This window comes from Prionailurus bengalensis, chromosome X (assembly GCF_016509475.1).
Source record: "Prionailurus bengalensis isolate Pbe53 chromosome X, Fcat_Pben_1.1_paternal_pri, whole genome shotgun sequence".
Taxonomy (NCBI): domain Eukaryota; kingdom Metazoa; phylum Chordata; class Mammalia; order Carnivora; family Felidae; genus Prionailurus; species Prionailurus bengalensis.
In genome coordinates, this window is record NC_057361.1 from 1675922 (window position 1) to 1703530 (window position 27609).

Consider the following 27609-nt stretch of genomic DNA (forward strand, 5'->3'; position numbering starts at 1 on the left):
ACAAATAGATAACTTAACCCGCTAGGGGAGGTTTAATTCCACCAGCAAAGACCTGCAGGGATCTGGAAGGGGGACCTGGTTCTCCCTGGAGGCGCTTATGCTTGGCCGTTTTCCCGATCACACCAGCAGAGGGGAAACGGGCCACAGCACGGCTGCAGCCAGGGTTTCCAGATGTTTCCCAGCGCGTCCAGCTGCACCGGGACTGGCCTGAGCGTCCGGCGATGCTCCTCCACGGCGCGTGAGATCGTGTCCATCACCCGGTAAAAGGCGGGCTCCGTGTCCGGCGTGAGGGCGTGCGCCTCGGAGGGGTCTCTGGACAGGTCGAAGAGCAGAGGTGGGTCGTGATGGGCCACTTGGTCCCCGAAGCACGGGCACACCCCTCTCCCGTAGCAGGCGCCGGCTCCATGTGGGTGGAACACTGGGGTCGTGTAGTGGACTTTCCACAGTCTTCCTCCTGAGGGAAGGACACGAATCTCAGAGGGTTGACCTGGAGAAGGAGGATGAGTTGAGGTGGAGACGGAGGAAGGGTGTTGGGAGAAGCCCAAGTGTCTGATGTAATGAATGGAGGGCAGATTGGGCAGCTCAATAAAGCTACAACGGAGTGAGTTCCTTGTGTGGTAGGTAGTTCCAGGCAGGATGCTCAGAGGCTTACAAGGGCACTAGCTGCTCTCATGAAGCTTGCTCCAGGGCGCTGGGCAGCTAGGGAAAGGAAAGGAGGGAGGGAGGGAGGAAGAAAGGAGGGGGCAAGCTATAGCAACCAACCTTCCTCTCTGGGAGGGCACCCATCCTGGTTCTGCCTCAGGAAGGGACTTTGAAAGAATAGAAGGAGGGACCGGGGAGGTCGCTGCACTGGCCTCCTGCCCAGAGTTGGGTTGTGCCAGCTGCACAGCCTGTCCTCCCGGCTTCCTGCTGCTCTGGGAGGGAGGCCCCCACGCGTGTATCCCGACAGTCAGTCTGGAGAAGCCATGTGTAACCCAGGGCGGGGGCAGTAGACAGGGAGCGTATTCCCAACGTTCAAGCCTCTTCAACAGCACCCTCACTGGCTTCCCAGAATCACCCACTGTCTACTGACCTTGAAAAAACATTGAGATATTCGCCCAGTTACTGTGAGATGAGAGGTCATTAACGGGCAGCCACAATGTAAAAGAACAAACTTGAAGCCTGGATGTAGATTACAATAATATGGAAAATAATGGATGAAAAGGGAGGGACGTTTAAAGAAAACAATCTAAGGGCGCCTGGGTGGTTTAGTCGGTTAAGTGTCTGACTTCAGCGCTCATGATCTCATGGTCATGGATTTGAACCCGTCATTGGGTTTGCTGCTGTCAGTGCAGAGTCCTCTTCAGATCCTGCCCCCCTCTCTCTCTGCCCTACTCCTGCTCACTCTCTCTCTCTCAAAAATAAATAAATATTTTAAAACTGTGTATGTTATAGGGGGCACCTGGGTGGCTCAGTCAGTTAGGCGTCCAAATTTGGCTCAGGTCACAAACTCACAGTTCATGAGTTGGAGCCCGGTGTCAGGCTCTGGGCTGACAGCTTGGAGCCTAGAGCCTGTTTCAGATTATGTTTCTTCTTGTCTCTCTGTCCCTCCTCCGCTCACACTCTGTCTCTCTCTCCAAAAAAATGCTAAACACTAAAACACTAAACACTTAAAAAAAAATATGGTAACTTCCTCAAATAAGGGAGACCCCAAGAGTAATTCCTTCACCCTTGATTCCGATGGCTGGAGACTTCTAGAGGATGGTTTTGAGGAATGGAAAGATAACAGTTAAATCACAAGAAGGATACAGTTCTTCCCAAACAGTGGAGGAAGAAAAGAAACACAAAACCTATGCAATCATAAAGTCACAAATCCAATCAATCCATAGGGCAAATCCAAAAGAGAGGAGAAAATGTCAAGGCACAGAAGAGTAATAGAAGGGAAATAGAAATGAAGAAAAGTAACTCAAATGAATGAAACTCTGTTATCAGAAGACAAAGGTGGCAGCAGATGAATTGTGTGTAAAATTCAAAACTAACAGTTCTACAGTAAATGCAAGAGCTGAATTAAACAAAAAATTTCTAACAATGGAAAACCTCTAGCAATGCCACTTAAGTGATGATGGAGATCAGATGCATAGAAATATGGAGGCAATTAAAATACAATGAAATTAGTAGGGATGGGAACAATGTGCTTGATGAAATCAATATTTTTTAAACAAAAAGACTAAGTAGAGGGGCATAACGTGACTCAGTCAGGAAAATCTGATATTGTAAAGATAACCAATCTTCTCTCAGAGTCAGTTTATACATGGGATGCAGAGCCAAATCATAGTCCCATCGGATTAAAAAAAAAAATCTTGCAGTGCATCCTGAGTGGCTCAGCTGGTTGAGCATCCAACTTCAGCTCAGGTCATGATCTCATGGTTCGTGAGTTCGAGCCCCACACCGGGTTTGCTGCTGTTAATGCAGAGCCCACTTTGGATCCTCTGTCCGCTTCCCCGCTTGCACTCTCTCTCAAAAATAAATATTTATAAAAAAAATAAACAGTAAAAAAAGCCCTTGCAAATGATTTTAGACTTCTTTTAAAAGGCCAGTGGGCCAAAATAGCCCAGGAAGTTTTGAAATGCAAAAATTATTTGGTATGCATGTTGCTGCTTATATCATAAACTTGTGATTATTACAAGGATGAAACCATGTCGTTGAGATAAGGTGGTTGGGACAGGTGGAGACCAATGTAGGTTAAGAGCACAGGTTTCAAAGATGAGAGGCAGACTAGAACACCTGTGTTCTGGAAGGCCACATGAAATCCCCTAAACAATGGTAATATGGTGATAAGGTGACTGACCGCTTGCATCCGGCAGCTGTGAGGGGAAAATACGGTCAAGAAAGGGATAATAAGGGCTCATGTGAAGCAGAGCCATGGGAGTACAAGCCAAGACGTGACTCCGTGTTCCAGAGAACTCACCGTCACGTTGGTGCCAGCGGACTGCGTGCAGAAAATTCTCGCAGTAATGCAGCAGGAATTCGTGATCCGAGTGCTGTGCTGTCCCCAGCAGCAAGGGCAGCATGTCCCGGCCATCAATCACCCTGCAGACGAGGAGCACAGGGACTCAGGGGTGCAGCAAGGATGCACGGAAGGCATGCTCGAGCCTTAGCAAGTTTAGGGAAGCGCTGGGCACTGGGACAGGTGCCTCCATTCTTTGCCAACATCACCTTTGGCTAAAGTATCCCCAAGGATCCGGCTATTACCAGACCGACCTTGTTAGGAATGCAGACATAAGCTGAAGGTTCTGTGACCTGTCTCTTTGGTTTTATACTCTACTGGGTTCTAAGCCATTGCAGCCTACGGTGTATTCATCAAGACTACCATTTCCTTGGCTGCTGCTCGTCCTGCTTTTGTGTTCCCTCCCCTAGCCCCACCTGTTGGGTTTTCTTCCCTTTTCCCTTCCTTGTCTTCTCCAGTTTCCAAGGTGTGACTCCATCCCACTCAGGACGGAGGTCTTCTAGGGACTCCGGTTCCATTTTCTCCACACTTTGTAGGAGACAGCTTAAACCCACTACTTGTGATTTGCAGGGATGGCCCTGAGCACTTGATGTCCTAGTGACGGGGTCCACTGCTTCGGGGTGGGAAACAGGTCTGTGTTTCTTTGGGACTTGCCCACCACTCCTAAAGCGGTAAAGTTGCGTGGATGTATCGGGCCATTAACTTTCCCCATACTTGAAGGTAATCAAATGACTTTATGGACAACTGCAGCGATCCTTCCTGATTTTTCTTAATTGTCTTGATTACTTTTCAGAATCTTGTGGGTCAGATGTAAATCACCGATACTGAGGATAGGTTTTGACAGATGCCCATGGAAAGGGGATCTTTTTCTCTAGTTTCATTAATGTTCTTCATCGTGTTTATATACACATAAACATATATATATCTTTATATATATTCTTATATACACACACATATATATAATATATAGTATTGGTTTTGTACATGTGTGTATCCTTATATATATCCATATATATACACACACATACAATATATAACATTGGTTTTGTGTGTATATATATGGATATCCATATATATATACATATATCCATATATATATACACATAAATACATGTGTATATCCTTATATATCCATATATATACACACATATATATAACATATAAATATATGCATTATATGGCTGCATTTCTTTTTTCATCTAGTGAAACACATTTGCAATATACATGTCAAATTTTTATTTTTAAAGCAAATGATAAATTAGAAATTAATTTAAAGATTAGCACCCAGGGGCGCCTGGGTGGCGCAGTCAGTTAAGTGTCTGACTTCAGCCAGGTCACGATCTCGCAGTCCGTGAGTTCGAGCCCCGCGTCGGGCTCTGGGCTGATGGCTCGGAGCCTGGAGCCTGTTTCCGATTCTGTGTCTCCCTCTCTCTGCCCCTCCCCCGTTCATGCTCTGTCTCTCTCTGTCCCAAAAATAAATAAACGTTGAAAAAAAAAATTATAAAAAAAAGATTAGCACCCAGTTAGAAAAAAAAAATCAACCAGAGATATGATAGTCAATGCAAGAAAAAACAGAAGAATGTTGACTAAAGGTATGAAATATTCAACCTCTCCAGGGATAAAATGGTGGAAATTATAATACACACATATATGTATATTTGTATACACACATATGAGTAATTTTATATAAATTACCTGTACAAAATCTATATTTATCTTAGCTCTGTTATGTTTTAAAGTAGACATCTCGCATATGTCTGGTTGTGGTTCCTAGGGAAAATTTTGAGAAAATACGTGAAGAGATTTATCTGTAAACGGCCATACGCTTTGACTCAGGAATGCACCTTCTAGGGGATTCTTAATAAGGAGGTAGTCATGACAGACAGTAACATGATAAGACGGTATTTTTTTTAAAGCGAGGCTAAAAATTATAAGGGGATGGTTGAAAGAAAATACCATGAAGGCATTAAATTTTTTGTCTGTTCAGAAAGATGTCTAAATATATATGTATTTACATGAATATGCATAAAATATGGAAAACGTATCTAAATCATATCTAAATCTACATATCTCGATAGATCTACATATAGATAGATCGACATGATATATATCAAACAATTTATAATTGTATGAGAATCATATATTTCTTATATTTTTGCATCATTATGATTATATGATTATATACATAATTAATTAGATTATGAAATAATATTATTTTCTATTTCCCCAAAAAGTCTCCATAATTTTTAAGACAAAAAAATTGGAATCTGTACAAAATCTCTACCACACTACATGAAAAGTAATTTCCCACGATGAATTGTTAGATTTTTTCGATGGCCACCATAATAACATGGCTCCACTTATGAATCGGGAGAAGGGAAATAAACATTCTGTGTATCAAATGAAGCGGACAGCTGATCCTAATAGCTCATAACGGGGGGCCTGGAGTGTTTTCCCAGAAACTGATATCACGGGCACGTCACGCAATGCAGAAGTGACAATGACATTTCACATACACGTTTGTCTGCATGCAAAACTGAGCTGCTTGAGTTTCCCTGGGCTGTTATGTACCTGTCCTGGGGCACCTCACCGCCCCCCAGCTGGACCACAGTGGGGAAGACATCCATCAGGCTGGTGGGCTCGTGGATCACTCGGCCGGCCGGCAGCACCCCAGGCCACCGGAAGATCCCCGGGACGCGGATCCCGCCTTCCCAGCCCCCCATCCCTTTGCCACCTGTGTGTAAACACGAACAGAAAAGAATGTGATCGGGCCGTATTTTTTTTTGGTAGTGTGTTTTACAATCCTTGGGGTACATCTGATAATGATATGTCTGTGGTTGATAGCATTCTAGTTTGCATATGATGTGGCCACCACGGGTACCCACCCTCCTTGGATACATTGCCTAATTCCAGAGTCCCTCACTCAATCAATGGGTAATCCAACTGTGGCCCCTCCACACAATGGAAGCTTAGCCATAAAAAGGAGCATGGCACTGACAGGTGCCAGGATGTGGGTGGACCTGGGAGAGACATCGTGCTCGCTGAAAGAAGCCAGTTGTCAAGGACCACGTACTGCACGATTCATTTACATGAACTGCTTAGAAGAGGGGAACAAGAGAAAGAGTTGGTGGTTGCCAGGGGCTGGGCACAGGGTACTGAGTTTCTTTCTGAGGAATTGACCATGTTTTGCGATTGAGCGATGGTGATGTTTTCATAATTCTGTGATTCTACCGAAACCACAGCATTGTGCAAAAGAAAAAAAAAAAATCAAGTTTCAGTATGACAAATTATACTTTCTACCCTGAATAGAAAAGCAGAGTCTCTGGTGACTCTCTTGACATGCATGGCCCCATTCCAAGGGAAGGGTGGGGAACTGTAGGGTGGAGATAAAGACCAGACACAAGGATCTGGGACTCTCCCTACCTTTATAGATTCCATTCGAGCCGCCATACTGGTTGTTTCGGAGTCGAGACTCTAAAGATCCCCCATGATCCGACGTAAAATAAACCAGGGTGCTGTTGGTCAAGCCTTCCGTGTCCAAAGTATCAAGGATCTTCCCTGCAAAGAATAGATGGCATGTGAGCCAGTCAAAAGGGAAGGCCGTCTTAAACCAAAGTCTTCCGTGCATGCTGGAGTATTTTGGAGCTCTCCATGAGAATAAACCTTTAGTGTTAGCACATGAATGGGAACAAACACCAGTGTAGTCATGCTATTCTGAGCATCACCGACCCAAGGTTCATATACACCCTCGGATGCACCCCATTCTGTTTCCAACATGCTTCAGGCAAGCTACACGGAATATATTGCATAGGAAAAAAAATAGCAAAAATTTAAAAAGGAGGCAAAAGATTATGGAGTCAACCATGCTTCCATTAAACAAAAATGAAAAACGAAAAACAGGGGACACCTGGGTGGCTCAGTCGCTTAAGCATCCAACTTCAGCTCAGGTCATGTTCTCACGGTTCATGGGTTCAAGCCCTACGTCCGGCTCTGTGCTGACAGCTTGGAGCCTGGAGCCTGCTTCGGATTCTGTGTCTCCCTCTATTTCTCTGGCCCTCCCCCCGTTCATGCTCTGTCTCTCTCTGTCTCAAAAATAAATAAACGTTTAAAAAAATTTTTTTAAATGATCATACTGTGGTTTGGTTGTGTTTGAAATTGGAACACAGAGGCACTAAGGCTATAGAAAAGATTCCTTAAATGTATCTTGGGTTCCTTATCTTGATGGACTTAGGGGGTTCTTAGCTCTATACTGTAGAATTTCAGATTCTATCACTCAGTAAGTGTTCGAGTACATACACCTGCACATGTATTCATTTAGCAGATTTTCCCCCAACTGTGACATGGTGAATTCCATTTTCAACACTCAATATCTAGGGTGCCTGGGTGGCTCAGTTGGTTGGCCATCCGACTCTGGATTTTCCAGTCATTTTTCATCTTTTCCAAACAAGGACCATAGTGGTAATGGAGAATGAGTTCGCCCTGAAGAAAATGGCATCACAAAGTCCCATGGGGGGACGCGATGTGACATCAATCTTTGCCTACAGGTCTCACAGCCGCCACTATTTTCTCCAACAGTTCATTCAAGTCATACGTTTTCCTCCAAAGTGATGTTTTTGGTGAATTTCTTACAGTATGTTTTCTCCTAAAATCTGATTCCCATCATTCTGCATCTCTTGGCCCTCTCCGTCCACCGGCACATCAGCCCGAGGGGACCCGAATCCTCATGTGAGGAGCAGGGAAGTGTGTGTGTGTCTGTATCCATGTACTCATGGGACAAATGTGCCCTTTCTGTCATTCTGGGCATCATTCCAAACGCAGGGGATGCACTGGGAGAACAGGGCAAGACAATCCTACCCCACGGGAATTTTAAGCTCTGTTCTCCTGGGGGAAAATCCAACCTCAACCCACCTAAGACAGTGTGATGACAAGAAACAAAGCCATCAGAGAGACGAAAAGGCTACAATCGCTCGCAGCCTTCCTGTGCAATGAGATCACACTGTTCACACTGCCTCTTCCATCTGTAGTCTGCATTAATCTCCTTTCCTGCTGCTGTTTCCAGAGAAGCAACCATCCTGCCTGCACGGGGAAAAGGCACTTACTTACCCAGCATCCAGTCCATCTCTTCCGTGTTATCCCCGTACAGCCCGTGGACACTCTTTCCGCGGAACTTCTCGGTGGTGATCAGAGGGGTGTGCACGTGTAAAAAGGACACAAAGAGGAGGAAAGGTGTTTGCTTGTTTCTGAGAATAAATAACACGACTGGGTTTACTTTTACGTAAAGCAGAGACCGAGGCCCTAGAAGATGCAAAATAGGGATCTAGATCGTCATGTCCTTAAAGAAGTCTACCTGCTAGTGTTTAATGTGATGGCGTCACCCTTCTAAAGTCTGTTGAGGGGCGCCTGGGTGGCTCAGTTGGTTGAGCGTCTGACTTTGGCTCAGGTCATGATCTCACGGTTTCTGACTTCGAGTCCCACATCGGGCTCTGTGCTGACAGCTCAGAGCCCACTTTGGATCCTCTCTCCTGCTTTCTCTCTGCCCCTCCCTTGCTGGTTCTCTCTCTCTCAAAAATAAATGAAGAAACTTAAAAAATGGCACAGATATGACACGAATTTTTTTCCTGGTTTTTAGCAGTTTATAGGTGTATGTGCCTCTGGATCTGAAGGTAAGACAATTCCAGGTGGCTGGAGTTTACTTAATTCAGGTATTTATTTCATTCGATTATGTCGGTATAGGTTCCCACCTCAATCCTTAGTGTATAGGATAAAGTGATATTGCATATTTGGCTTTCTTTTTTTTTTTAAGTTTTATTGTTAAGTAATCTCTATACACAACATGGGGCTTGAACTCACAACCCCATGATCAAGAGTCCCATGCTCTACAGACAGAGCCACCTGGGCTTCCCTAGCTCACTTTATTGTAAGAACACAGCATAGAATACATATAGCACACAAACAATGTGTTGATCGACTCTTCATGTGATCAGTAAAACTTCCAGTCAACAATAGGCTATTAACAGTTACGTTTTGGGAGAGTCAAAGTTATTCGTGATTTTCCTCAGCACGTGGTGTGGGCGTCTCAAAACCCCCATGTTGTTCAAGGTCAACTGTAACTGTCAACATCATTTCAGACTCACGTTAGGCACTTCCATGAAAAGAATGTTCTGGAACATGATCACAACCTCATCACCACCAAGTGAACTGGGGTTTGCCAGGGGCTCCCCTGCCCCCACTTTACTGGAACACCCTTGGGGAGCATAGAAACTACCTCTGTTTGGCGTAGCTTTTCATCAAGTCCCTCTGGGCTCTGACACAGTAAGTTCCTTGTTACTTAAACTCACATTTAGCCTAAAGTTACCAAGAGGACAATGTAGTTCTGATGATAGAGCTTTAAAAATATTTAGAATTTATTGTAAATCTACGGGTGTTTCAGTTTGTTTTGTTAGTTAAATACGGCCGGTGGTGATCAGCGGGTGCTTACACAATGGGACTGACTCAAGTGGGGCTCAACTGAACATCATCTATGACACAGTTTACCAAAAACGTCTTTCTGGGCTACGGTGATTTCACTGGTCTTATCCTCATTATAGAAAAAGACTTTTCAAAATGCATTTTCACCATGGACCAGAGCCCTAGGATGAAGCTAACCCTTCCTTGGACACTCACCTTTGGATGAAGGACGAGACCTCTTTGAGAATAAGAGACGTCGTCCTTGGAAAGTGCATGGGTTGCTCAGTGATGGTGTGGTTTCTCATCAGAAAGCAGTCTGCGTGAACAATCAGGTCTCCCAGGAAATACGAGGTCGTAAAGAGTAAGATGGCAGCCATGGTTGACCAGATGACCGGAGTCCACGAGCCTGACGTCAGGTGGGTGAGTTTCCCAGCGGTGAGCGTGAGGGCAGCCACGGCCATGATTTGGAAGCAGACGTTGAGTTTCCGCTCCATACCTGCACGCTTCTCTGACAGTTCCCAGCGGATGCAGTCTCCCATCATGGAAAACGGCATTCCGTAGAAATGGTCGAATCCGTGGTTGAGAGGGTGGTGGCAGTGATCGTTGGAAGATTCACAGTTGAGACCCAGGTGCCATTTTCCTGAAAGGCAAAATAGTTGGGTCATTGGTTAGTGGGTATCGTGTGCTCGCCACATTCCGGGTGCTCTGCTGGGAACGGATAAAGGACAGGACAGCCAGATGGGTGTGAGTAGTGCTCACTGTGATTTAAAGCACAACCTGGACCCAGATCTCGTGTGGCAGCGTTATGGGCCATATTGTTCCCTAGGCTGCTGTGACTAATTACCATAAACATGGTTGCTTAGAACAACGGGAATTTGTGCTGTTGTAGTTCTGAGGCCAGAAGCCCCAAATCAAGGGGTGACAGGGTTGTGCTCCACCTGTAGGCTCCACAGGAGCATCTTTCCTGCCTCTTATGTCTTCTGGGGGCTCCCAGTGTTCCTTGACTTGTGGTCATATCCCTCCCATCTCTGCCTCTGGCCATACTGCCTTCTCCCCTTCTGTGTCATGTATCTCTCTACATCTCTCTCTAACGGACCCTTGTCCTTGCACGTAAGACCCACGTGGGTCATCCAGAACAATCTTGTCTTCTCAAGATCCGTATTTTATTTTATTTTATTTATTTTATTTTTTCATTTGTGAACATAACTGTGATGTTTATTTAATTTATTTTTTAAATTTACATCCAAGTTAGTTAGCATATGGCACAACAGCGATTTCAGGAGTAGATTTCTTAGTGCCCCTTCCCCATTTAGGCCATCCCCCCTCCCACACCCCCTCCAGCAACCCTCCGTTTGTTCTCCGTATTTATGAGTCTCTTCTGTTTTGTCCCCCTCCCTGTTTTTATATTATTTTTGTTTCCCTTCCCTTATGTTCATCTATTTTGTCTCTTAAAGTCCTCATATGAGTGAAGTCATATGATATTTCTCTTTCTCTGACTGACTAATTTCACTTAGCATAATACCCTTTAGTTCCATCCAGGTAGTTGCAAATGGCAAGATTTCGTTCTTTCTGATTGCTGAGTAATATTCTATTGTATAAATATACTACATTATCTTTCTCCATTCATCCATCGATGGCCATTTGGGCTCTTTCCATATTTTGGCTATTGTTGATAGCGCTGCTATAAACATGGGGATACCTGTGCCCCTTCAAAACAGCACACCTGTATCCCTTGGATAAATGCCTAGTGGTGCAATTGCTGGGTCGTAGGGTGGTTCTATTTTTATTTTATTTTATTTTTTATTTATTTATTTATTTTTTAATTTTTTTTTCAATGTTTATTTATTTTTGGGACAGAGACACAGCATGAACGGGGGAGGGGCAGAGAGAGAGGGAGACACAGAATCGGAAACAGGCTCCAGGCTCTGAGCCATCAGCCCAGAGCCTGACACGGGGCTCGAACTCACGGACCGCGAGATCGTGACCTGGCTGAAGTCGGACGCTTAACTGACTGCGCCACCCAGGCGCCCCTATTTTTAGTTTTTTGAGGAACCTCCATACTGTTTTTCAGAGTGGCTGCACCAGCTGCTTTCCCACCAACAATGCAAAAGAGATCCTCTGTCTCCACATCCTCGCCAACACCTGTTGTCACCTGAGTTGTTAATGTTAGCCGTTCTGACAGGTGTGAGGTGATATCAAGATCCTCAACTTAATCACATCTGCAAAGACCCTTTTTCCATAGAAAGTAATATTTTCAGCCTCCAGCATGTAGGACATGATATCTCTGGTGAGCATTATTCAATCTACTGTGCCTGAATTTGCAAAGGTCTCTGGTAGGTCAATAAGGAAGGCACAGGATGCTCAGATTGCTCTAGAAAATGCAATCTGGGGGCGCCTGGGTGGCTCAGTCGGTTAAGCGGCCGACTTCGGCTCAGGTCATGATCTCGCGGTCCATGAGTTCGAGCCCCGCGTCGGGCTCTGTGCTGACAGCTCAGAGCCTGAAGCCTGTTTCAGATTCTGTGTCTCCCTCTCTTTGACCCTCCCCCGTTCATGCTCTGTCTCTCTCTGTCTCAAAAATAAATAAAAGTTAAAAAAATTAAAAAAAAAAAGAAAATGCAATCTGCTGTAGTCAGCGGGGAAAAGATTTCTTGACTTTGGGATTGTCCCTCTCTTTGTTTTGTTTTTTTTTTTTTTAATTTTTTTTTTCAACGTTTTATTTATTTTTGGGACAGAGAGAGACAGAGCATGAATGGGGGAGGGGCAGAGAGAGAGGGAGACACAGAATCGGAAACAGGCTCCAGGCTCTGAGCCATCAGCCCAGAGCCCGACGCGGTGCTCGAACTCACGGACCGCGAGATCGTGACCTGGCTGAAGTCGGACGCTTAACCGACTGCGCCACCCAGGCGCCCCTGTCCCTTTCTTTGTTAAAGCACTGAAATGATGGTCAGGATCATGGTGGACATTAGGTTCTACAGAACACAACTGTCAAGTTCAACCAATGACAGGTGTTTAGCTTCTCTACTGTCACTACTAGGGTATTGACAAAGAGGCCTGTGTATCTTCCCAACACCCCAAATGGTGCCTCCTATCCAGAAAACCTCATGCAATTTTCCAAGGAATGTTCCACGTGGGTAGACTTCTGTCCCGAAAACAACAAAGAGCCTGTCAGATTTGATGGTCAGTGTATCAGGTGGTCTTGCTTTTTTATGATCAATAAATGGCACTGTTAATAAAAATTATCAGTGTAAGATGATAATGATAGTGACAGCTTGGTCCCTTCTCAAGAAACTACTGTCCCTGATTGTACTTACACATGACATGGTTTGTTGACATACAGAAAAGTAAGCATGCTATTTGTGGAAGCAGAGAGGGAATGTACTAAGAGGCACATTTCTGAGCGGAATTTAGGGGGAACGACGTTGTGGAAATTGTTGGTAATTTGGTGACGTTAGAAAAGAATTTTCTAATTTTTTTGTGACAGTGCATCAGCAAATAATATGACATGCTAGATGTTTCACTGAGCGGACATTTCTTGAGCATGTACTTTGCACGAAGCAACCTGCAGGTCTTAAGGTCGTTCCTGCATGCACGGAGGGAGCTTTCTGTCCAGTGGACGATCCCAGTGTGTCATGACCACGTAATTTGCAAGCTTTATGGTTGAATATCCTCTTCATATAAAAGTAATGTGATTAATACTTTAAAAACTGCACATACCTATTAGCCCAGTGGCATAGCCTCTGTCCTTTAATATTTTTGCAAACGTTGTCTCGTTGGTCGGGAGCCCTCCAGATACTCCCGTCCACTGAAGAACACGATAACCATTACTGGAAACCATACCTTTGAGGAATCATTTTCAAAGAAATGTTACCATCACACACCGACATTTGCCATTATGGTTAATTTTTCATGTAAAACAGGCAGTGAAAAATTAATTGAACAATTAGCAAAAACACTTAACTGTGCTGCTGTGTGAAGGTTATACACACAAAGAGGATGAAAGGACACAGGAAGGGGAATTAAAATTGGTTTTATAATTTCAGCAAACTCTTGATATAACCCAGGGGTTCTCAAACTTGTCTGCACTTTGGAATCATCTGAGAAGCTTCAAACTATTCTGAAACCTGGTCGTCGATCCAGAGAGTTTGAGTTCAGTTGGTTGGGGGTGGAATTTGGGGTGGGTTGCAAGACGCCCTAGATGATTCAAATGTGCCAGCAGGGTAGGGAGCCATGGCTATAATTCCTACCAGCCCTGACATACCCAAGGCATGGACGTGAGTGTTCCAAAACGTAGGTTAAACATTTTTCTGAAGTTCTGAAGTATACAGTTGAAAACCACTGACTTAGAAGGTGCTCTATGCCCCCTAGACCATTTCCACCAATGAAGCTCAGTCTTACTAGGGAAGATCCACCTGGTTCAAAGAGTGAACATAGTTCCCACTGATCATCTTTTGGGGACCTGGAGAATTCTTTCTGAGATTTTCCAAACCTTTGAGAATGCATCTGACTCCGCAGGAGACTAGGGGAACATACGTAGTTCTCGGCCATAACAAAGACAGGTGGGGTGTTTCAGCTTAAGTTGGCCAGGATTCCTTCTTCCCTGGGACAAGAGAGGGTGCCAGAAACCCATATACAGGAGGGTCTGTGACAGTTCATTTGATATGTCACATGGCCAGGCCAGTGTCCAGTTATTCAAACACCAGCCCGTTACTTCAGATGGTGCTGCGAAGGCCTTTCAAGATACGGTTGACGTGTACAATCAATTGGCTTTAACCAAAGGGGAAAACCTTTGATAATGGACTTTCTTCGTCCTTAGGGTCCAAGAACATCACACAGACTTCCAACTTTTTGTCTATTCCCTACTGAAACGCCCCATCTGAGTCACGTCATTATCGGTGGGGCTCTATATCTGATGGTAAAACTATGGCGATATCAGATTATTCTCTCCCCACGATACCAGTGGACCCATGCTTTAATACCTGCATTAGAGGAGTTACAGGGAACACGCTCTTCTCCAGAGCCATGGTGAGACAGGAGGGAGAACAGACCTGATCGGAGAGGGTATCTGCCCGTTAAGAAAGCTGCCCTGCTTGGGGTACACACTGACGCGGCCGCGAGGTGCTGGGTGAGCATCACACCATCTCGTGCGAGGCGGTCAATATTTGGAGTCCTGCAGAAGAAACACGAACAGTTTTGTTGCTGAACAAAGACACACACGGGTTTTTTGTCTACAAGAACTGCTACATATTTCATAGAAAAATCAGGCCATCACCATTTAGCACAGCAAGATGTTCTTGGGAGTGGCCAAAAGGCAGTGGCGAGAACTTTGGACGTCACGTGAACCATGAGAGGACCTGAAAATTCGACCTCATGGCAGCCGCACGCTGTCGTTGGGACTCGAGGGTGGGATTCAGATGACACTTCCTGGTGTTGGCTGAGTTCAGGGCCCAAGGGCAGTTAGAATGTGACCCAGGTGATGGAGTGAGGTCATTCTACACGAGACGGGCCAGTGATGACAGGTTAGTGTGGTGAGGTATGTTGGGGTGACGGGGGCATGGATTTGTGTGACCGAAGCAGGGCTTTCCAGTGGGGAGCACCGGAAAAGTCATGCATGGTTGGGTAGACTTGACTTGATGGACAGAAGTGGAGGGTGAGGAAGCCCTGGTGTTTGACTTAGACGCAACACCATTGAATCTTTGGACACCGTCCCTCATGGACTGTGCTGATAGAAACCACGTTTCAAAGTGAAGTGAGGAGTCACACGTAGGAGGCATCTGAGCTGGGGTTAGCGCTCGTGAGGGCAGAGCAAGGTGCGAGGGGGCGTGGCACGGACGTGTACGGAATCCGGTCAAGGTCCGGACTGCACACGTCAAAGGTTTGACCCCTTGTCAGTGGGGTTTTCATCGAGACGCCAGAGGACCCGTTCTCAGATCCTTGCCTGATGGTGTCATTGCCATAGCAGCCGATGTCGCCAATGCCGAAGTCGTCTGCCATCAGAAGAAGGATGTTTGGACGCGAACCAGATAGATCCCTGCTGGCGGAGGGCGTCACACCCAGAAGTGCGCCGACTGTCACAGCTAGCCAGGTCCTGCAAGGCAAGGCGCCAACGAAAGCTTAACGCTGCTTTCCAGTTAAATAGTGGCGTTTGTAGGGGCGTCACTAGGGGACTTGGATATTGCATCGTGTTGTGGAAGGGTTTGACTACATTTCTCAGGTATTTGATTTTTGTTTTAAAGTTGAAAACAATTCACCTTCTGGATGGTTTTTTTTTTTAATTTATATATTTATTTTGATAGAGCATTATGGAGAGGGAGAGAGAGAGGGATGGTTTTTTATTTTTTTAAATTTGTATATTTATTTTGATAGAGCATTATGGAGAGGAAGAGAGAGAGAGGGAGAGACGGAATCCCAAGCAGGTTCCGCACTGTCCGCACACACCCTGAGGTGGGGCTTGAACTCACGAACGGTGAGATCCAGACCTGAGCTGAGATCGAGAGTCGGACGCTCAACTGACTGAGCTGCCCAGGTGGCCCTTGATGATTTTATCTGAAGCGTAAACATTTTGTCTTTGGAAGCCCTGGGGTCTGTTATTAGGACTCATACCATGACTGAGGAAAGTCCTTTTTTTGTGGCTTGGATCAGGTCCCCAGAACAGCTACAACTCTCTGCCTTTCCCTTTTCCTTGTTTTTCTTTAAACAAGTAAACTGTGTTGAAGTTCGGTCTCTGTGGCCCGTTGGTGGGACCTGGGCCACTGAGTCAGGGCCCAAGTCAGGGCAAAAGCTCACCAATGCCATCTGGTGATTCTGAGTCTGTGAAAAGTTGCCGTATATTCTAGTGTGAAACTGCCAAAGACTGGCACGGGTCGGGGTGGGGGGTGCCTTTCCTACCACTATCGCTACCATAACCGTGGCCTCTGTGGGGAGCCTCCTGTTTCTGGAAGTCTCTGTGGGCAGGTGCATATACAGAGGGACAAGAGTGTGCCAATCCCCGGGGCCATGAAATCAACATGGGATCTGAGTCTCCAAAGAAGATTTGCGGTGTGGGCACCCCGGAAAACCAGACGACGCGGTTTGGGAAAACTGGAATGGAATTCCTTCGAGTGGCTCCCAGACTGCAGAGTGTGGGACAGCGATATAAACCCTGAGCCCCACGGCCAGCGCCCCACATGCATCAGCAATTGCTAGGTGTGCCGGAGTGCTCTATCAGCGCGTCCTGAGCGAGGGGGCGTAAAGAAAGGTAGAGGCGCAAACAGAAGACTGGAGATTGCACGTGTTTCTACCTTACCAAGCGTGCTCCAGACGTAACATGTTCTCTTTTCGCTCGTATTTCCTGTAAGAAACAAGGACGTATGTAATAACGATGTTCAACACGTAAGATAGCACCTACCTATCGAACGGGAAACTTTGATGCGCTCGGATCGTGTCAATAAAACCTTAAAACAGCTACCGAGAACACGTAAGTATGGTCTTCTCTGTCAGAAAGGCTTTAAGGAAGCTGAACGCTGTGTTAAGAATGTGCGTCTGTCATGAGCAGGACGATAAATATTTGGGGCTTTTCTGCCCACGTCGCCGCTACCCCCACTCTGCTGTTGGAACGTGACTGGGTGTCACTGGCTTCCACTGAAACAACGTTTACAGATCTGGTCAGCTTTGTTCGCCCCACAAATCATAGATTCCCGGTCTTTTCATTTCTTCATTTGTTTTTAATGTTTATTTGTTTTTGAAAGAGAGAAAGACACAGAGTGTGAGTGGGGGAGGGGCTGAGAGGGAGACACAGGATCGGAAGCAGGCTCCAGGCTCCGCGCTGTCATCACAGAGCCCGACGTGGGGCTCGAACTCAGAGATGGTGAGATCATGACCTGAGCCAAAGTCGGGTGCTCAACCGACTGAGCCATCTAAGCGCCCCTGTCAATTTTTTTTTTTTTTTTTAAAGATAAGGACACAGAGAAAGAAAAGCCCTTCAATGCAGTCTCTTCCCCGGGTGGGAAGAAATTGCACGCAGCTTCCCCGATGTCCTCCAGACCCCAGAGAGCAAGCCTGCCTTCCCGGCTCTGCCTGGACCTGCTCCCAAAACCAGCTCCCTTTCCGGTCTCTGGGATCCCAGCCACGTCGAGTCCACAGGCTCTGAGACCCGTTCGCAATTCCGTCTCCATGCTTCCCCATCTCTGCATGATTTTTCTGTTTCCTTTCAATCTGGTTCCTTTTTGCAATCACCCCAGGGGTGTGTGTGTGTGTGTGTGTGTGTGTCTGAGAGAGAGAGAGAGAGAGAGAGAGAGAGAGAGATGGGGTGGGGGGGACCAGTCAGTGATACTTTCACGCTTCTGTGGGCTTCCCAGTTACCTGGATGGCTGTGCTCCGTCGGGGCCGGGCCGCCTGGACCTCAGCGATCGGCTGGCAGTGCAGCAGGGGGCACGGCTGGTCCTGCGGGACTGTCCTGAGGCGGCCGCCAGTGCCCAGGCCTCCTCAGCCGGCCGGCCGGCCGCACGCATGTGCACAGCGACTCAGCCCGTTCAAAGCCACAGTAAGGAGGTGGAGGAGAAGCAAGTTCGGTTGTGCAGAGAGTGGCCGGGGCCGTGGCCAGCGGCCTGTTGGTACAGGAGACCTTCTGTTACTCATTAGAACACGCAAGGCGCCCGGGGGGCAGCGCACCAGGCCCCCGCGGGGGCCGGTGACTCATTCATTCCCCAGCGGGTCGCAGCAACCTCCTGACCTCTGTCCTCAGCTCAGGGCTCTGTGCTGGGTCTCCCTCCAAAGCGGCCAACCGATTGCCTTGAAAATGCCTCTCCCGAGCTCCTCACAGCCCGCGCCCCTTCCCCTGCAGCCTGCGTCTGCCTCCGCATGGAAAAGGGGGAACGGAAAATAGGTGTGCCTTCGCGGGCCAGCAGCATCACAGGCCAGGAACTTCGCAGCCGCCAAGGCGGATGCCCGCGTTGGGGAGCTGCTCTGGGGTTTGAGGCCATTGTTTTCGTTTGTGTCTGTTCTTTTCTACTCACCGGGGAGCCAGCTTCCTCCTGTCGGAGGCCCAGCCGTCACACCAAAGACTTCCTTTCCAAGGCTTTCCTGAAACAGACTTTGCTGCGCATTCCCAGGTGTGCCGTGCTGTCAACACGTCCCCCCTCAAAGCCCCTCGTGTGTGGTCACCAACCCCCCCCAACCCCACCCGGGGGCCTGAGCCTTGCAGACTTTCCACTGGGGGCTCCCGCCTGGCAGATAACAGCAGTCTTAATGGCTCCAGGCGTCCAACATTCTTTGTGAACTTAACAAAGGACAGGAACAAGGTTCCGCCCCGGGTGCGGGTGATGGAGGAGGGCAGCGGGACTCCTTGTGTTTTGTGGACTGTTTGCTTTAGTTTAGTTTTTTTAACCCGACTAAGTGGAGACACATCTTGGAATTTCCACGTGACCTGTGGTGCACCCCACCTCGCTCCCTGCTCCCCGTTGAGGGACAAGACCAGAGGCCCGTAACACCTCCCGCTGCCCAGGTTGTGACCGCCCCCAAATGCCTGCAGACGTTGCTGAATGTGGCCTGGGACCAAGATGGCTCTTGCTGAGGACCCCCCAGTGATCCAGCACTTTGCAGAAGGCTTCCTGGCGCGTACTGACCTTCCGCTGCCCTGTCACAGTCCTGCTGGGCAGGTCGCACACTGAAGCTGTCAACCCGGACTTACAGCCTCTCCCCGTTTCTCCCCTTGGCTACTTTTTCCAGTGCACACCCCGGAACGGGATCCTTGCGTGTCTTTGGTCTGGAGTCATTTGGGGCTGTGAGGTGACGTGTCGCTGTGTGGGTACAGAGTGTTCCCGAATTCCTACCAGGATGCCTTCTGATGGGGACTGTACCCCCTGCCCCTCCAGGCCCTCGGGCTTCCTCTGTTGTATTGGCATTGATGCTTCAGGGAACTGGAGTGAATTGTATTGTGTTCTCTTCACCAACAGCCCAGGCGTCGGTTACAGGCGAGACGCTGCCCAGGGAGAAGGTCTGTGGGCAGAGAGGGCCCTGCGGGGGAGGGGGGGAGGGGACAGCGTGCAGGATCCCAGGGCTGGAATGTCTTTGAAGTATGACCTCCTTGCAACACTGGCTCCTTGGTTGTGTCTCCAGAAATTAAGGCGCTCTGGCTGAAGATCCCTTCCCAGGGATGATGTGCCTGTCTTGCCCACGGTGTTGCTCGCGTGAACATCACTGCTTGTCTGGCTCCCATACCCCGTTTTCACAGACATAATAAGACTGTAAAAGACAGTACAATCAAATGAGAAAAAAAAATCCTGTGATAGAAGCAATTGTACCTATCTATCCATCCATCATCTATCTGTCCATCAATCATCTATATATCCATCCATCCATTATCTATCTATCTATTTTCTATCTATGTAATCTCTATCTATCCATCCATCTATCATGTATCTATCCATCAATCATTATCTATGTATCCATCCATCCATCTATTATCTATCTATCTATCGATCTATCTATCCACCTCAACATCCATCCATCCATATATCCTCCCATCCATACATCTATCCATCTATCCTTCCATCATATCTATCTATCTATCTATCTATCTCCATTCATCCATCCATCCATTCATCCATCCATCCATCATCATATCTATATCCATGTATCTATGTGTCTATGTATCTATCATCTATCAATAATCTATCCATCCACCTATCCATCCATCCATCCATCCATCCATCCATCCATCATATCTAACATCTATATCTATCTATCTATCATCTATCAATCATCCATCCATCCATCATCTATATCTATTATCTATCTATGTATCTATCCATCCATCTATCCATCCATCATCTATATCTATCTATTATCTCTGTATCTGTCTCTATCTATCTATCTATCTATCTATCTATCATGCATCCATCCAATGTATGTATCTATGTATCTACTTGTGTATCTATCTATGCATCTATCTATCCATCTATTATCTATCCCCTATCTATCCATGTATAAATCCATCTAATATCTATCTATCATCTGTCCCATCTATGTATCTATCTATCCATGTATCTCTTCATCTATTATCTATCACCTACCTATCCATCCATCTATTATCTATCATCTATCTATCCATCCATCCATCTGTATATCTATCTATCTATTCATCCCTGTATCTATCTACCTATCTCTATCTTCCCTCGAAGCATTTCTTCTATCATCTATTGTTCTTGGAGTGTCTAACTGAATATTGCATGCTGTCTCAGTGCCATTATGTCTCCAGGTATCAATGCAGCTAATGACCCTCACCTTCCTCAGAGGTGCAAGTTGCAGCCACACATGATGCAGTGTTTGTAAGACACATGTAGACCACAAGACAGAAGCTACTCTTGAAAGTTGGGGTCAGAATTGAAGATAGTGAAATTCTTGTTGTACATCTACCCTCTCGTCGCTATTTTGAAAGTCTAACTGGAATCCTTGGTGGAGATTTTGGTTTTTTTTAAATTATCCTGGCAGAAAACGTATTCGACTTAATTAAGTCTCCTTAATTATACATGAGTATTTGGTGGCAGTTGAAAGCTGAGATGAAATATTCCTTTGGTAAATAAGTATGCAACAGCTGCCAGGTAGGTTATATTTAAATATAAAGATAATTGACAGACTTGAGCAGGGCACAACCTTGGTACTTAATAAACATTTAATTATAATAACGAGCACAGTCTCTTGGAACCGTGGCAGGAGCCTGGACGCACAGGACCCGTGTCCACAAATGTAGGAATTGGAGAAACCACTTGTTTCAAGTAAGTAAAATATGTTAAGTTCATATAATTAATGTAAAAGACGTTAAGTTAAACTAATTCCAGTTTGGTGTGCTGAAATTTTTAACGGACAACAAGGTTGAGCATGAAGGGTTGAGTGTTAGTTGTATTAAATCATCTCTCTCTCTCTGTCTCTCTGTCTCTCTCTTTTTTTTATGTTTTCTAGGATTTTATATAACCGGGAGTGTGAAATATTATATATTCTTTTTTGTGGCTTTTTTTTTTTACTCAGCGTAATCACTTGGAGACCCCTCCCTGGTGTTGCCTGTGTTATTGACAGTTTGCTCCTTATGGTGGCCGGATGGTATTCTATAGGATTCTAGATATCCCAGAATTGATTTACCCACTCACCTGTGAGGGGATATCTGTATAAAATTGTATTTTCTGGAGTGGATGTTAAGTGTTTAAGAGTATTTATGGTGTTTCCAGGAAGACAAGTAGGGAGGGTAATCAGAGGTCTTGGAGGTGGGTGACCTTTGCTTGGTAGTAAAATGGTAAAATCTCTACGAGTAAGTTTATAAACTTTAAATTTTGCTTTCCCTTTCTTTCTTTCTTTCTTTCTTTCTTTCTTTCTTTCTTTCCTTTTGTTTCTTACCCCCTCCCCCCAATCCCTTCCTTCCTCCCCCCTCCCTCCCTCCCTCCTTTTTTCTTTCTTTCTTTCTTTCTTTCTTTCTTTCTTTCTTTCTTTCTCCTCCCTTCCTTCGCTCCTTCCCTCCTTCACTCTCTCCCTTCCTTCCTCCTTCCCTCTTTTTTCTTTCTTTCTTTCTTTCTTTCTTTCTTTCTTTCTTTCTTTCTTTCCTTGTTTCTTTCTTTCCTTGTTTCTTTCTTTCTTTCTCCCTTTCAGCTGTTATCCTCCTTGAATGGGATAATGTACCATTGCAGTGAATGAACAAACACTAAAATATTGAAAACCACAGGTGGACCCATACCGTAAGAGTTTTGCCAATTTAGAAACCAGGCTTCTGGTCTCTGAATTTACTTCATAATGGTATCATTGAATGTTTTGTTAGTGGAGTTTTTCTTAGCCGAAAGCAAGTAATGAGTTTTTCTCATCCTGTGAAAAACGTGTGTTTTTTGTATGAATTGTTAGTGGGAAAAAAATAACAGACGTATTTAAATTTTTTTCTTACTGTTGAGTATTCCCTGTTATATTTTATCATAATGACGTTGCCAGAGTCACTGAAGATCAGGCAGGTTGGAGGAAGTTTGGGGATTGATGTGAATGTTTTTAGAAGTCTCTCGGATGCGTGAGGAGACCCAAGGTGATAAAGCCATACTCCACGTGTTCAATTCTTTCCAGAAGGACTCAGTAAAACAAAGCCCTCACAAAACTGTCAACCTCAGTTTTCAGTCTCATATATAAACTAGGGAAAACATAGAAGAGAATCACAGATGGTCTGTTCTCAATCCACAGCTCTGGATGAGAACATCGGAATCTTGCAGGATGAATCAATAGCTTTCGATACCATCCGAGAATGATTTCCTATCAGGCTGCTTCAGTGCAGCTTGCCACGGAGACAGGACCGTGTCATGCCCTGGGGGACACTGGGCGATGTCTGGGAATAACTTTAGTTGTCATGTGCGGAGTGGGGGTTCTCATAGCAGGTGGCGGGTGGAGACCAGAGACACTGCTCCTCCCCTCCATGCGAGAGCCACCCAGCCCCAGATGATGCTCTCAGTGCTGACACTGAGAGATCGTGATCCGTGGGGATTTCTTTATGCGTCTCTGCGTTGGCTGCCTTGACTCTCTCTGCTGCAGGGCTTGGCTCTGAGCACAGGGCAAAGAAAGGACTAGAAGGTCTTGGCTAGTGGGTCTTAATTAGAGACAGTGTTTTAATTAGGCTGCAGTTGACTTTATGGGTTGGCCCTAAGCTACAGCCCCACTCCTGGAGCCCACTGGATCCGCGGAAGAGTGGGACAAATCATATGATTATCCCCCGTCCTCCAAAGCATGAGGCCATGTCACCCAGGTAGCATCTGTGTGCCCCTGGATGAAAGGTCCCGTCAAAGTAATTAGTGTTTTGATGTCAGCTGGGGTTGACGAATGCCTCGCAGGATGATCCAGCTTTACCATCAAAAAACCCTAAAGGATCGACGAGTACATCCTCTCTATTTTAAGGAAAAGAGCACAGAATTCCGCAGTAAGAGTGTATGCCGGGTTAATTACCGATGTCACCGCAGCACGATTTCAGCCGGCTTCAGCATGGCATATTTAAAAGCAGTGTGATGGGGCGCCTGGGTGGCTCAGTCGGTGAAGCGTCCGACTTCGGCTCAGGTCATGATCTCGCGGTCCTTGAGTTGGAGCCCCGTGTCGGGCTCTGTGCTGACAGCTCAGAGCCTGGAACCTGCTTCGGATTCTGTGTCTCCCTCTCTGTCTGATCCTCCCCCGTTCATGCTCTGTCTCTCTCTGTGTCAAAAATAAATAAATGTTAAAAAAATTAAAAATAAATAAAAATAAATAAAGGCAGTGTTGCTCTGAACACCCTCACTCCTGCGTGTTGCGCGCTGGCCGAGCGTTTGTCCGGAGTAAGAAATCACAAGCGGTGTGTGATAGCTTATGATATTTTTTAAATCTACTATTTAATGGCCACGTACCCCCACAGAAGCTTTCACTGGCAGCACAAGTGCCCGCTGTTGACCCTGGAGAAATTACTGGAGGTTTGATAGCTGTACGGCCTGGTGATGCTTAAAACGTACCTGTTCCGGTCGCCAAAGAGGCTAAGCCTACAGTGATGTGCTCATTAATCGTGTCTGTGTGCTGTCAGTTGCCTGTGGACAACCTATGTCTGATTTTTACGGTATCTTTCTCCCTTGTCCGATCTATTGATAGAAAATATTGCAAATGTTTTCTCCTTCTCTGAACATGCCAGTTTCGCTTTGCTGATGGTGTCTCTTGGCACAGGGAAGTTTTCTGCTCCCCTCCCCCCACTCTATTTCTCTCCTCGGGCTGGTGTAACAAATGGTCACAAACTAAGGGCAGGGCTGCTGAGACCCAGGCAGGGAAGGATCACTGAGATCCAGAGCAGGGCTGTGCTCCCTCCACAGGCTCCAGGGGAGGGTCCTTCCTGCCTCTTCCAGCTTCTGGGGCTGCAGGCATCCCTGAACTTGTGGGCGCCTCCCTCCCGTGTCTGCCTCCGCCTTCACGTGGCTTCTCTTCTGTGTCTGTCTCGTCTTGTCTCTTACAAGGACACCTGCCCTTGGATTTAGGACCACCCTGATCCAGGATGAGCTCATCTCAGATCCTTCACTTAATCACATCTGCAAAGACCCTATTCCCATATAAAGCCCCACCCGAAGGTTCTTCCTTATTAGTACCTGATAACCTCTCTCTCAGTAGGGTATTGATTGGGTACCATGGGTCAGAGAAAACGGGCCACCGCTGAAAGGCGGGGTGTGAGCCTCACCAAATGCCCCAGGAGAGTCAGCTTCTAGAACTGTGTCACTTGAGATCGTCACTGGAGGTCTAAGATGAGAAGGTGAGAACTGCACATACACACACACACACACACACACACACACGCACACACACGATGGAGAGGCAGAGACCATCCAAATGGGACCTCTCCAATTCACTGGCCTTCATGAAAGTGTTCAAAACTCTCTCACCACAGCTCCTTCTCCCATAAAACAAAAGTGTCATTAACCCTTCGAGGCAAGCAGGGTGAAATGTTTTAAGGAGCCAATGGGAACATGTGTGTGGAAATGCCTTGGGAATGAGGAAACCCTGTAAACTCTATGGTGGGGTCATTAACCATGATTATATATCATTTTCTTTGGGGGTGGCCCATCAGCCTACAAAACTTCACCCAGCTGGAGCCATCTGAGGGTCTTTGGCGGCGGGTGGGGGGGACACACAGGACTCTTCCAGTCTTTGGACTCTTATAAAATCATCATAATTACAGCGGCTAAACATGCCTTCTTGACCTCAATGAGTGGCCAATGTGGCCACGGGTTCATGGTGTTGATCACTGTGCTTTTTAAGGTAGGCATTGATTAGGCACCTTGGGCAGAAAAATGTTCTTTCCTTTTTTTAAAAAAATGTGTATTTATTTTTGAGAGAGTGCGAGCGGGGAGAGGGGCAGAGAGAGAGGGAGACAGAGGATCGGAAGCAGGCTCTGTGCTAACCGCAGTGAACCCTACACGGGGCTCAAACTCATGAACCGTGAGATCACGAGCTGAGCTGAAGCTGGACACTCAACCGACTGAGCCCCCAAGGTGCCCTGAAAAATGTCAGTCAGTGGGTTGATGACTTATTTGTTCTACTGACTCTGGAATGAAGGGTTTTTGTGGCCAGATCATCGTTTGTTGGGAGTCTGCTACGACAAGTGTCCAGAAATGAGTGGGTCACACAAGGTGTTTGTCACATTGTCTCTGGTCAAACACGACTTGTTTGCAATTAGGTATAAAGAATCGAGGGGGTGACCGCGTTCACGGGTGGACTCGTCTGCCCATGAGAGAGATATCGCTGTTGCAGCCATGATGTGGCCATTACGTAAGTGGTAAGTATGCGACCTCGTAAACTGTCATTGTCCTTTGTATCCAGACGGAAGGGTTCGATGCCCCAGTGCTGTTCACCTTTGCTGATGTTAGCTCTGCTTTGTCTGCTTGACACGTGATGGGGGTCATGAAGGGTGTGCCAGGGGCTATGGGTTGATGGCATCCTACAGGGTGGCTTTTCTGAGGAATGCCTACCTTAAGGATGACAGCACGGAGGTGGGGGTTGTACAAGGGCCAAAGTCACAGATTGTTGTAGGGATTTTAAGGATGTCCATGGAGGAGTGAAGGGTGGGGGGTGGGCAGAGAGAGGAAGCCATGACAGAGTAGCAGAGCACCATTTGCTGAGGCTTGTCAATCATGGCGCAATGGGAGGCCGTTGGAATTCTCTAGGCAGCATAGCAAACAGCTTTGTATATTGATAGGGTCGCTGTAATTGGCTGCATTTTGGTGCAGCCCAAGTGGCAAAACCAGGAAGGGCCAGACAGGCCATTCAGGAGAGTCTTCGGATATGTGAGTGAGAGACGCCATGATTGCTCTGAAAATGGATGGAGGATTAAGTGGATTTAAGATATTCTTTTTTGAGGTACAACTAACAGAAGGTAAAATGGGTCGGATGGAAACTCTGGGGTTGGGGAACCAGCTTCTCGCACCGGAGAATGGTCCTCATCTCAGCTTGTGGGGATTTCGGTCAAAGGCTGTTTGTGCTTTCCTGCCCATAGGGTACCATTCGGCAGTGACAAATGGGTGATTCTACAGCCTAACACTCAGTAGGATATAGAAGTAGATTACATTTCCCCTTTCGGGTGTCAAAAAGATTCCCGATGGTATTTTAAATATATATTTTAATATTAAAAAAATTTTTTTTTCAACGTTTATTTATTTTTGAGACAGAGAGAGACAGAGCATGAACGGGGGAGGGGCAGAGAGAGAGGGAGACACAGAATCGGAAACAGGCTCCAGGCTCTGAGCCATCAGCCCAGAGCCTGACGCAGGGCTTGAACTCCCGGACCGCGAGATCGTGACCTGGCTGAAGTCGGACGCTTAACCGACTGCGCCACCCAGGCGCCCCTATATTTTAATATTTTAAAAAGGACAGGTCAACGTTGAAAAAAAAAAGCAAAAGGCTTGACTAGCTGGTAGCTAGCCTCTGATTTTCCATTTTCAGTTTTTGTTTAAATCAATCAAACTATTAGGCCTTGCACTCATGGTTAATTGCTATTAAGTCTTTTTTTTTTGTTTTATTTATTTATTTTGAGAGAGAAAGAGAGAGAGCATGAGTGAGTATGGGGGAGAGGGGCAGAGAGAGAGAGAGAATCCCAAGCAGGCTTCATACTGTCAGCACAGAGCACAATGTGGGGCTTGATCCTGTGACCCTGGGATCGTGACTTGAGCCGAAATCAAGAGTGGGACTCCCAACAGACAGAGCCACCCTGGTGCCCTTGCACTGTTGGTCTTCTTTAAGGGTTTCCTATCACAAAACCCTGTGTAGCATGATAAGAATTTAAATATCACCAGACATATAAAACTAATTTGAATGTGAGAGTATGTTAACATGAGTTTTGGGATGCTTGGGTGGCTCTGTAGTTGAGCGTCCGACTTCGGCCCAGGTCACGATCTCGCTGTTCGTGAGTTCGAGACCCGCGACGGGCTCTGTGCTGATGGCTCGGAGCCTGGAGTCTGCTTCTGATTCTGTGTCTCCCTCTCTCTCTGTCCCTCCCCCACTCACGCTCTGTCTCTCTCTCTGTCTCAAAAATAAATAAATGTTAAAAAAAAACACATGACTTTAAAACACAAAACTTGTGGCCTCTGAGCAAGCCCACTCAGGTCCTTGGTGTAGTTGGAATGGGTGAGGAATCACAGTGTTTTATATTTTCAGTTGCCCGACATGTAGACGCGGTTGACAGTCTTCTG

The 27609-nt window shown here is 46.4% G+C and overlaps 1 protein-coding gene across 1 annotated transcript; it reads right to left on the minus strand.

The window, feature by feature from the left end:
• Positions 1-9: 9 nt before the first annotated feature.
• On the minus strand, positions 10-18385 carry LOC122477807 (arylsulfatase L-like). The gene is made up of 11 exons (XM_043571200.1): positions 17771-18385; positions 16716-16760; positions 15369-15518; positions 14479-14600; positions 13148-13270; positions 9650-10073; positions 8090-8226; positions 6410-6544; positions 5558-5720; positions 2948-3069; positions 10-454 (listed from the first exon to the last, which is right to left on the minus strand). Exons 1-11 carry the CDS (start codon positions 17917-17919, stop codon positions 96-98), a joined length of 1929 nt encoding a protein of 642 aa, XP_043427135.1. The 5' UTR covers positions 17920-18385; the 3' UTR covers positions 10-95.
• Between the last annotated feature and the right edge of the window lie 9224 nt (positions 18386-27609).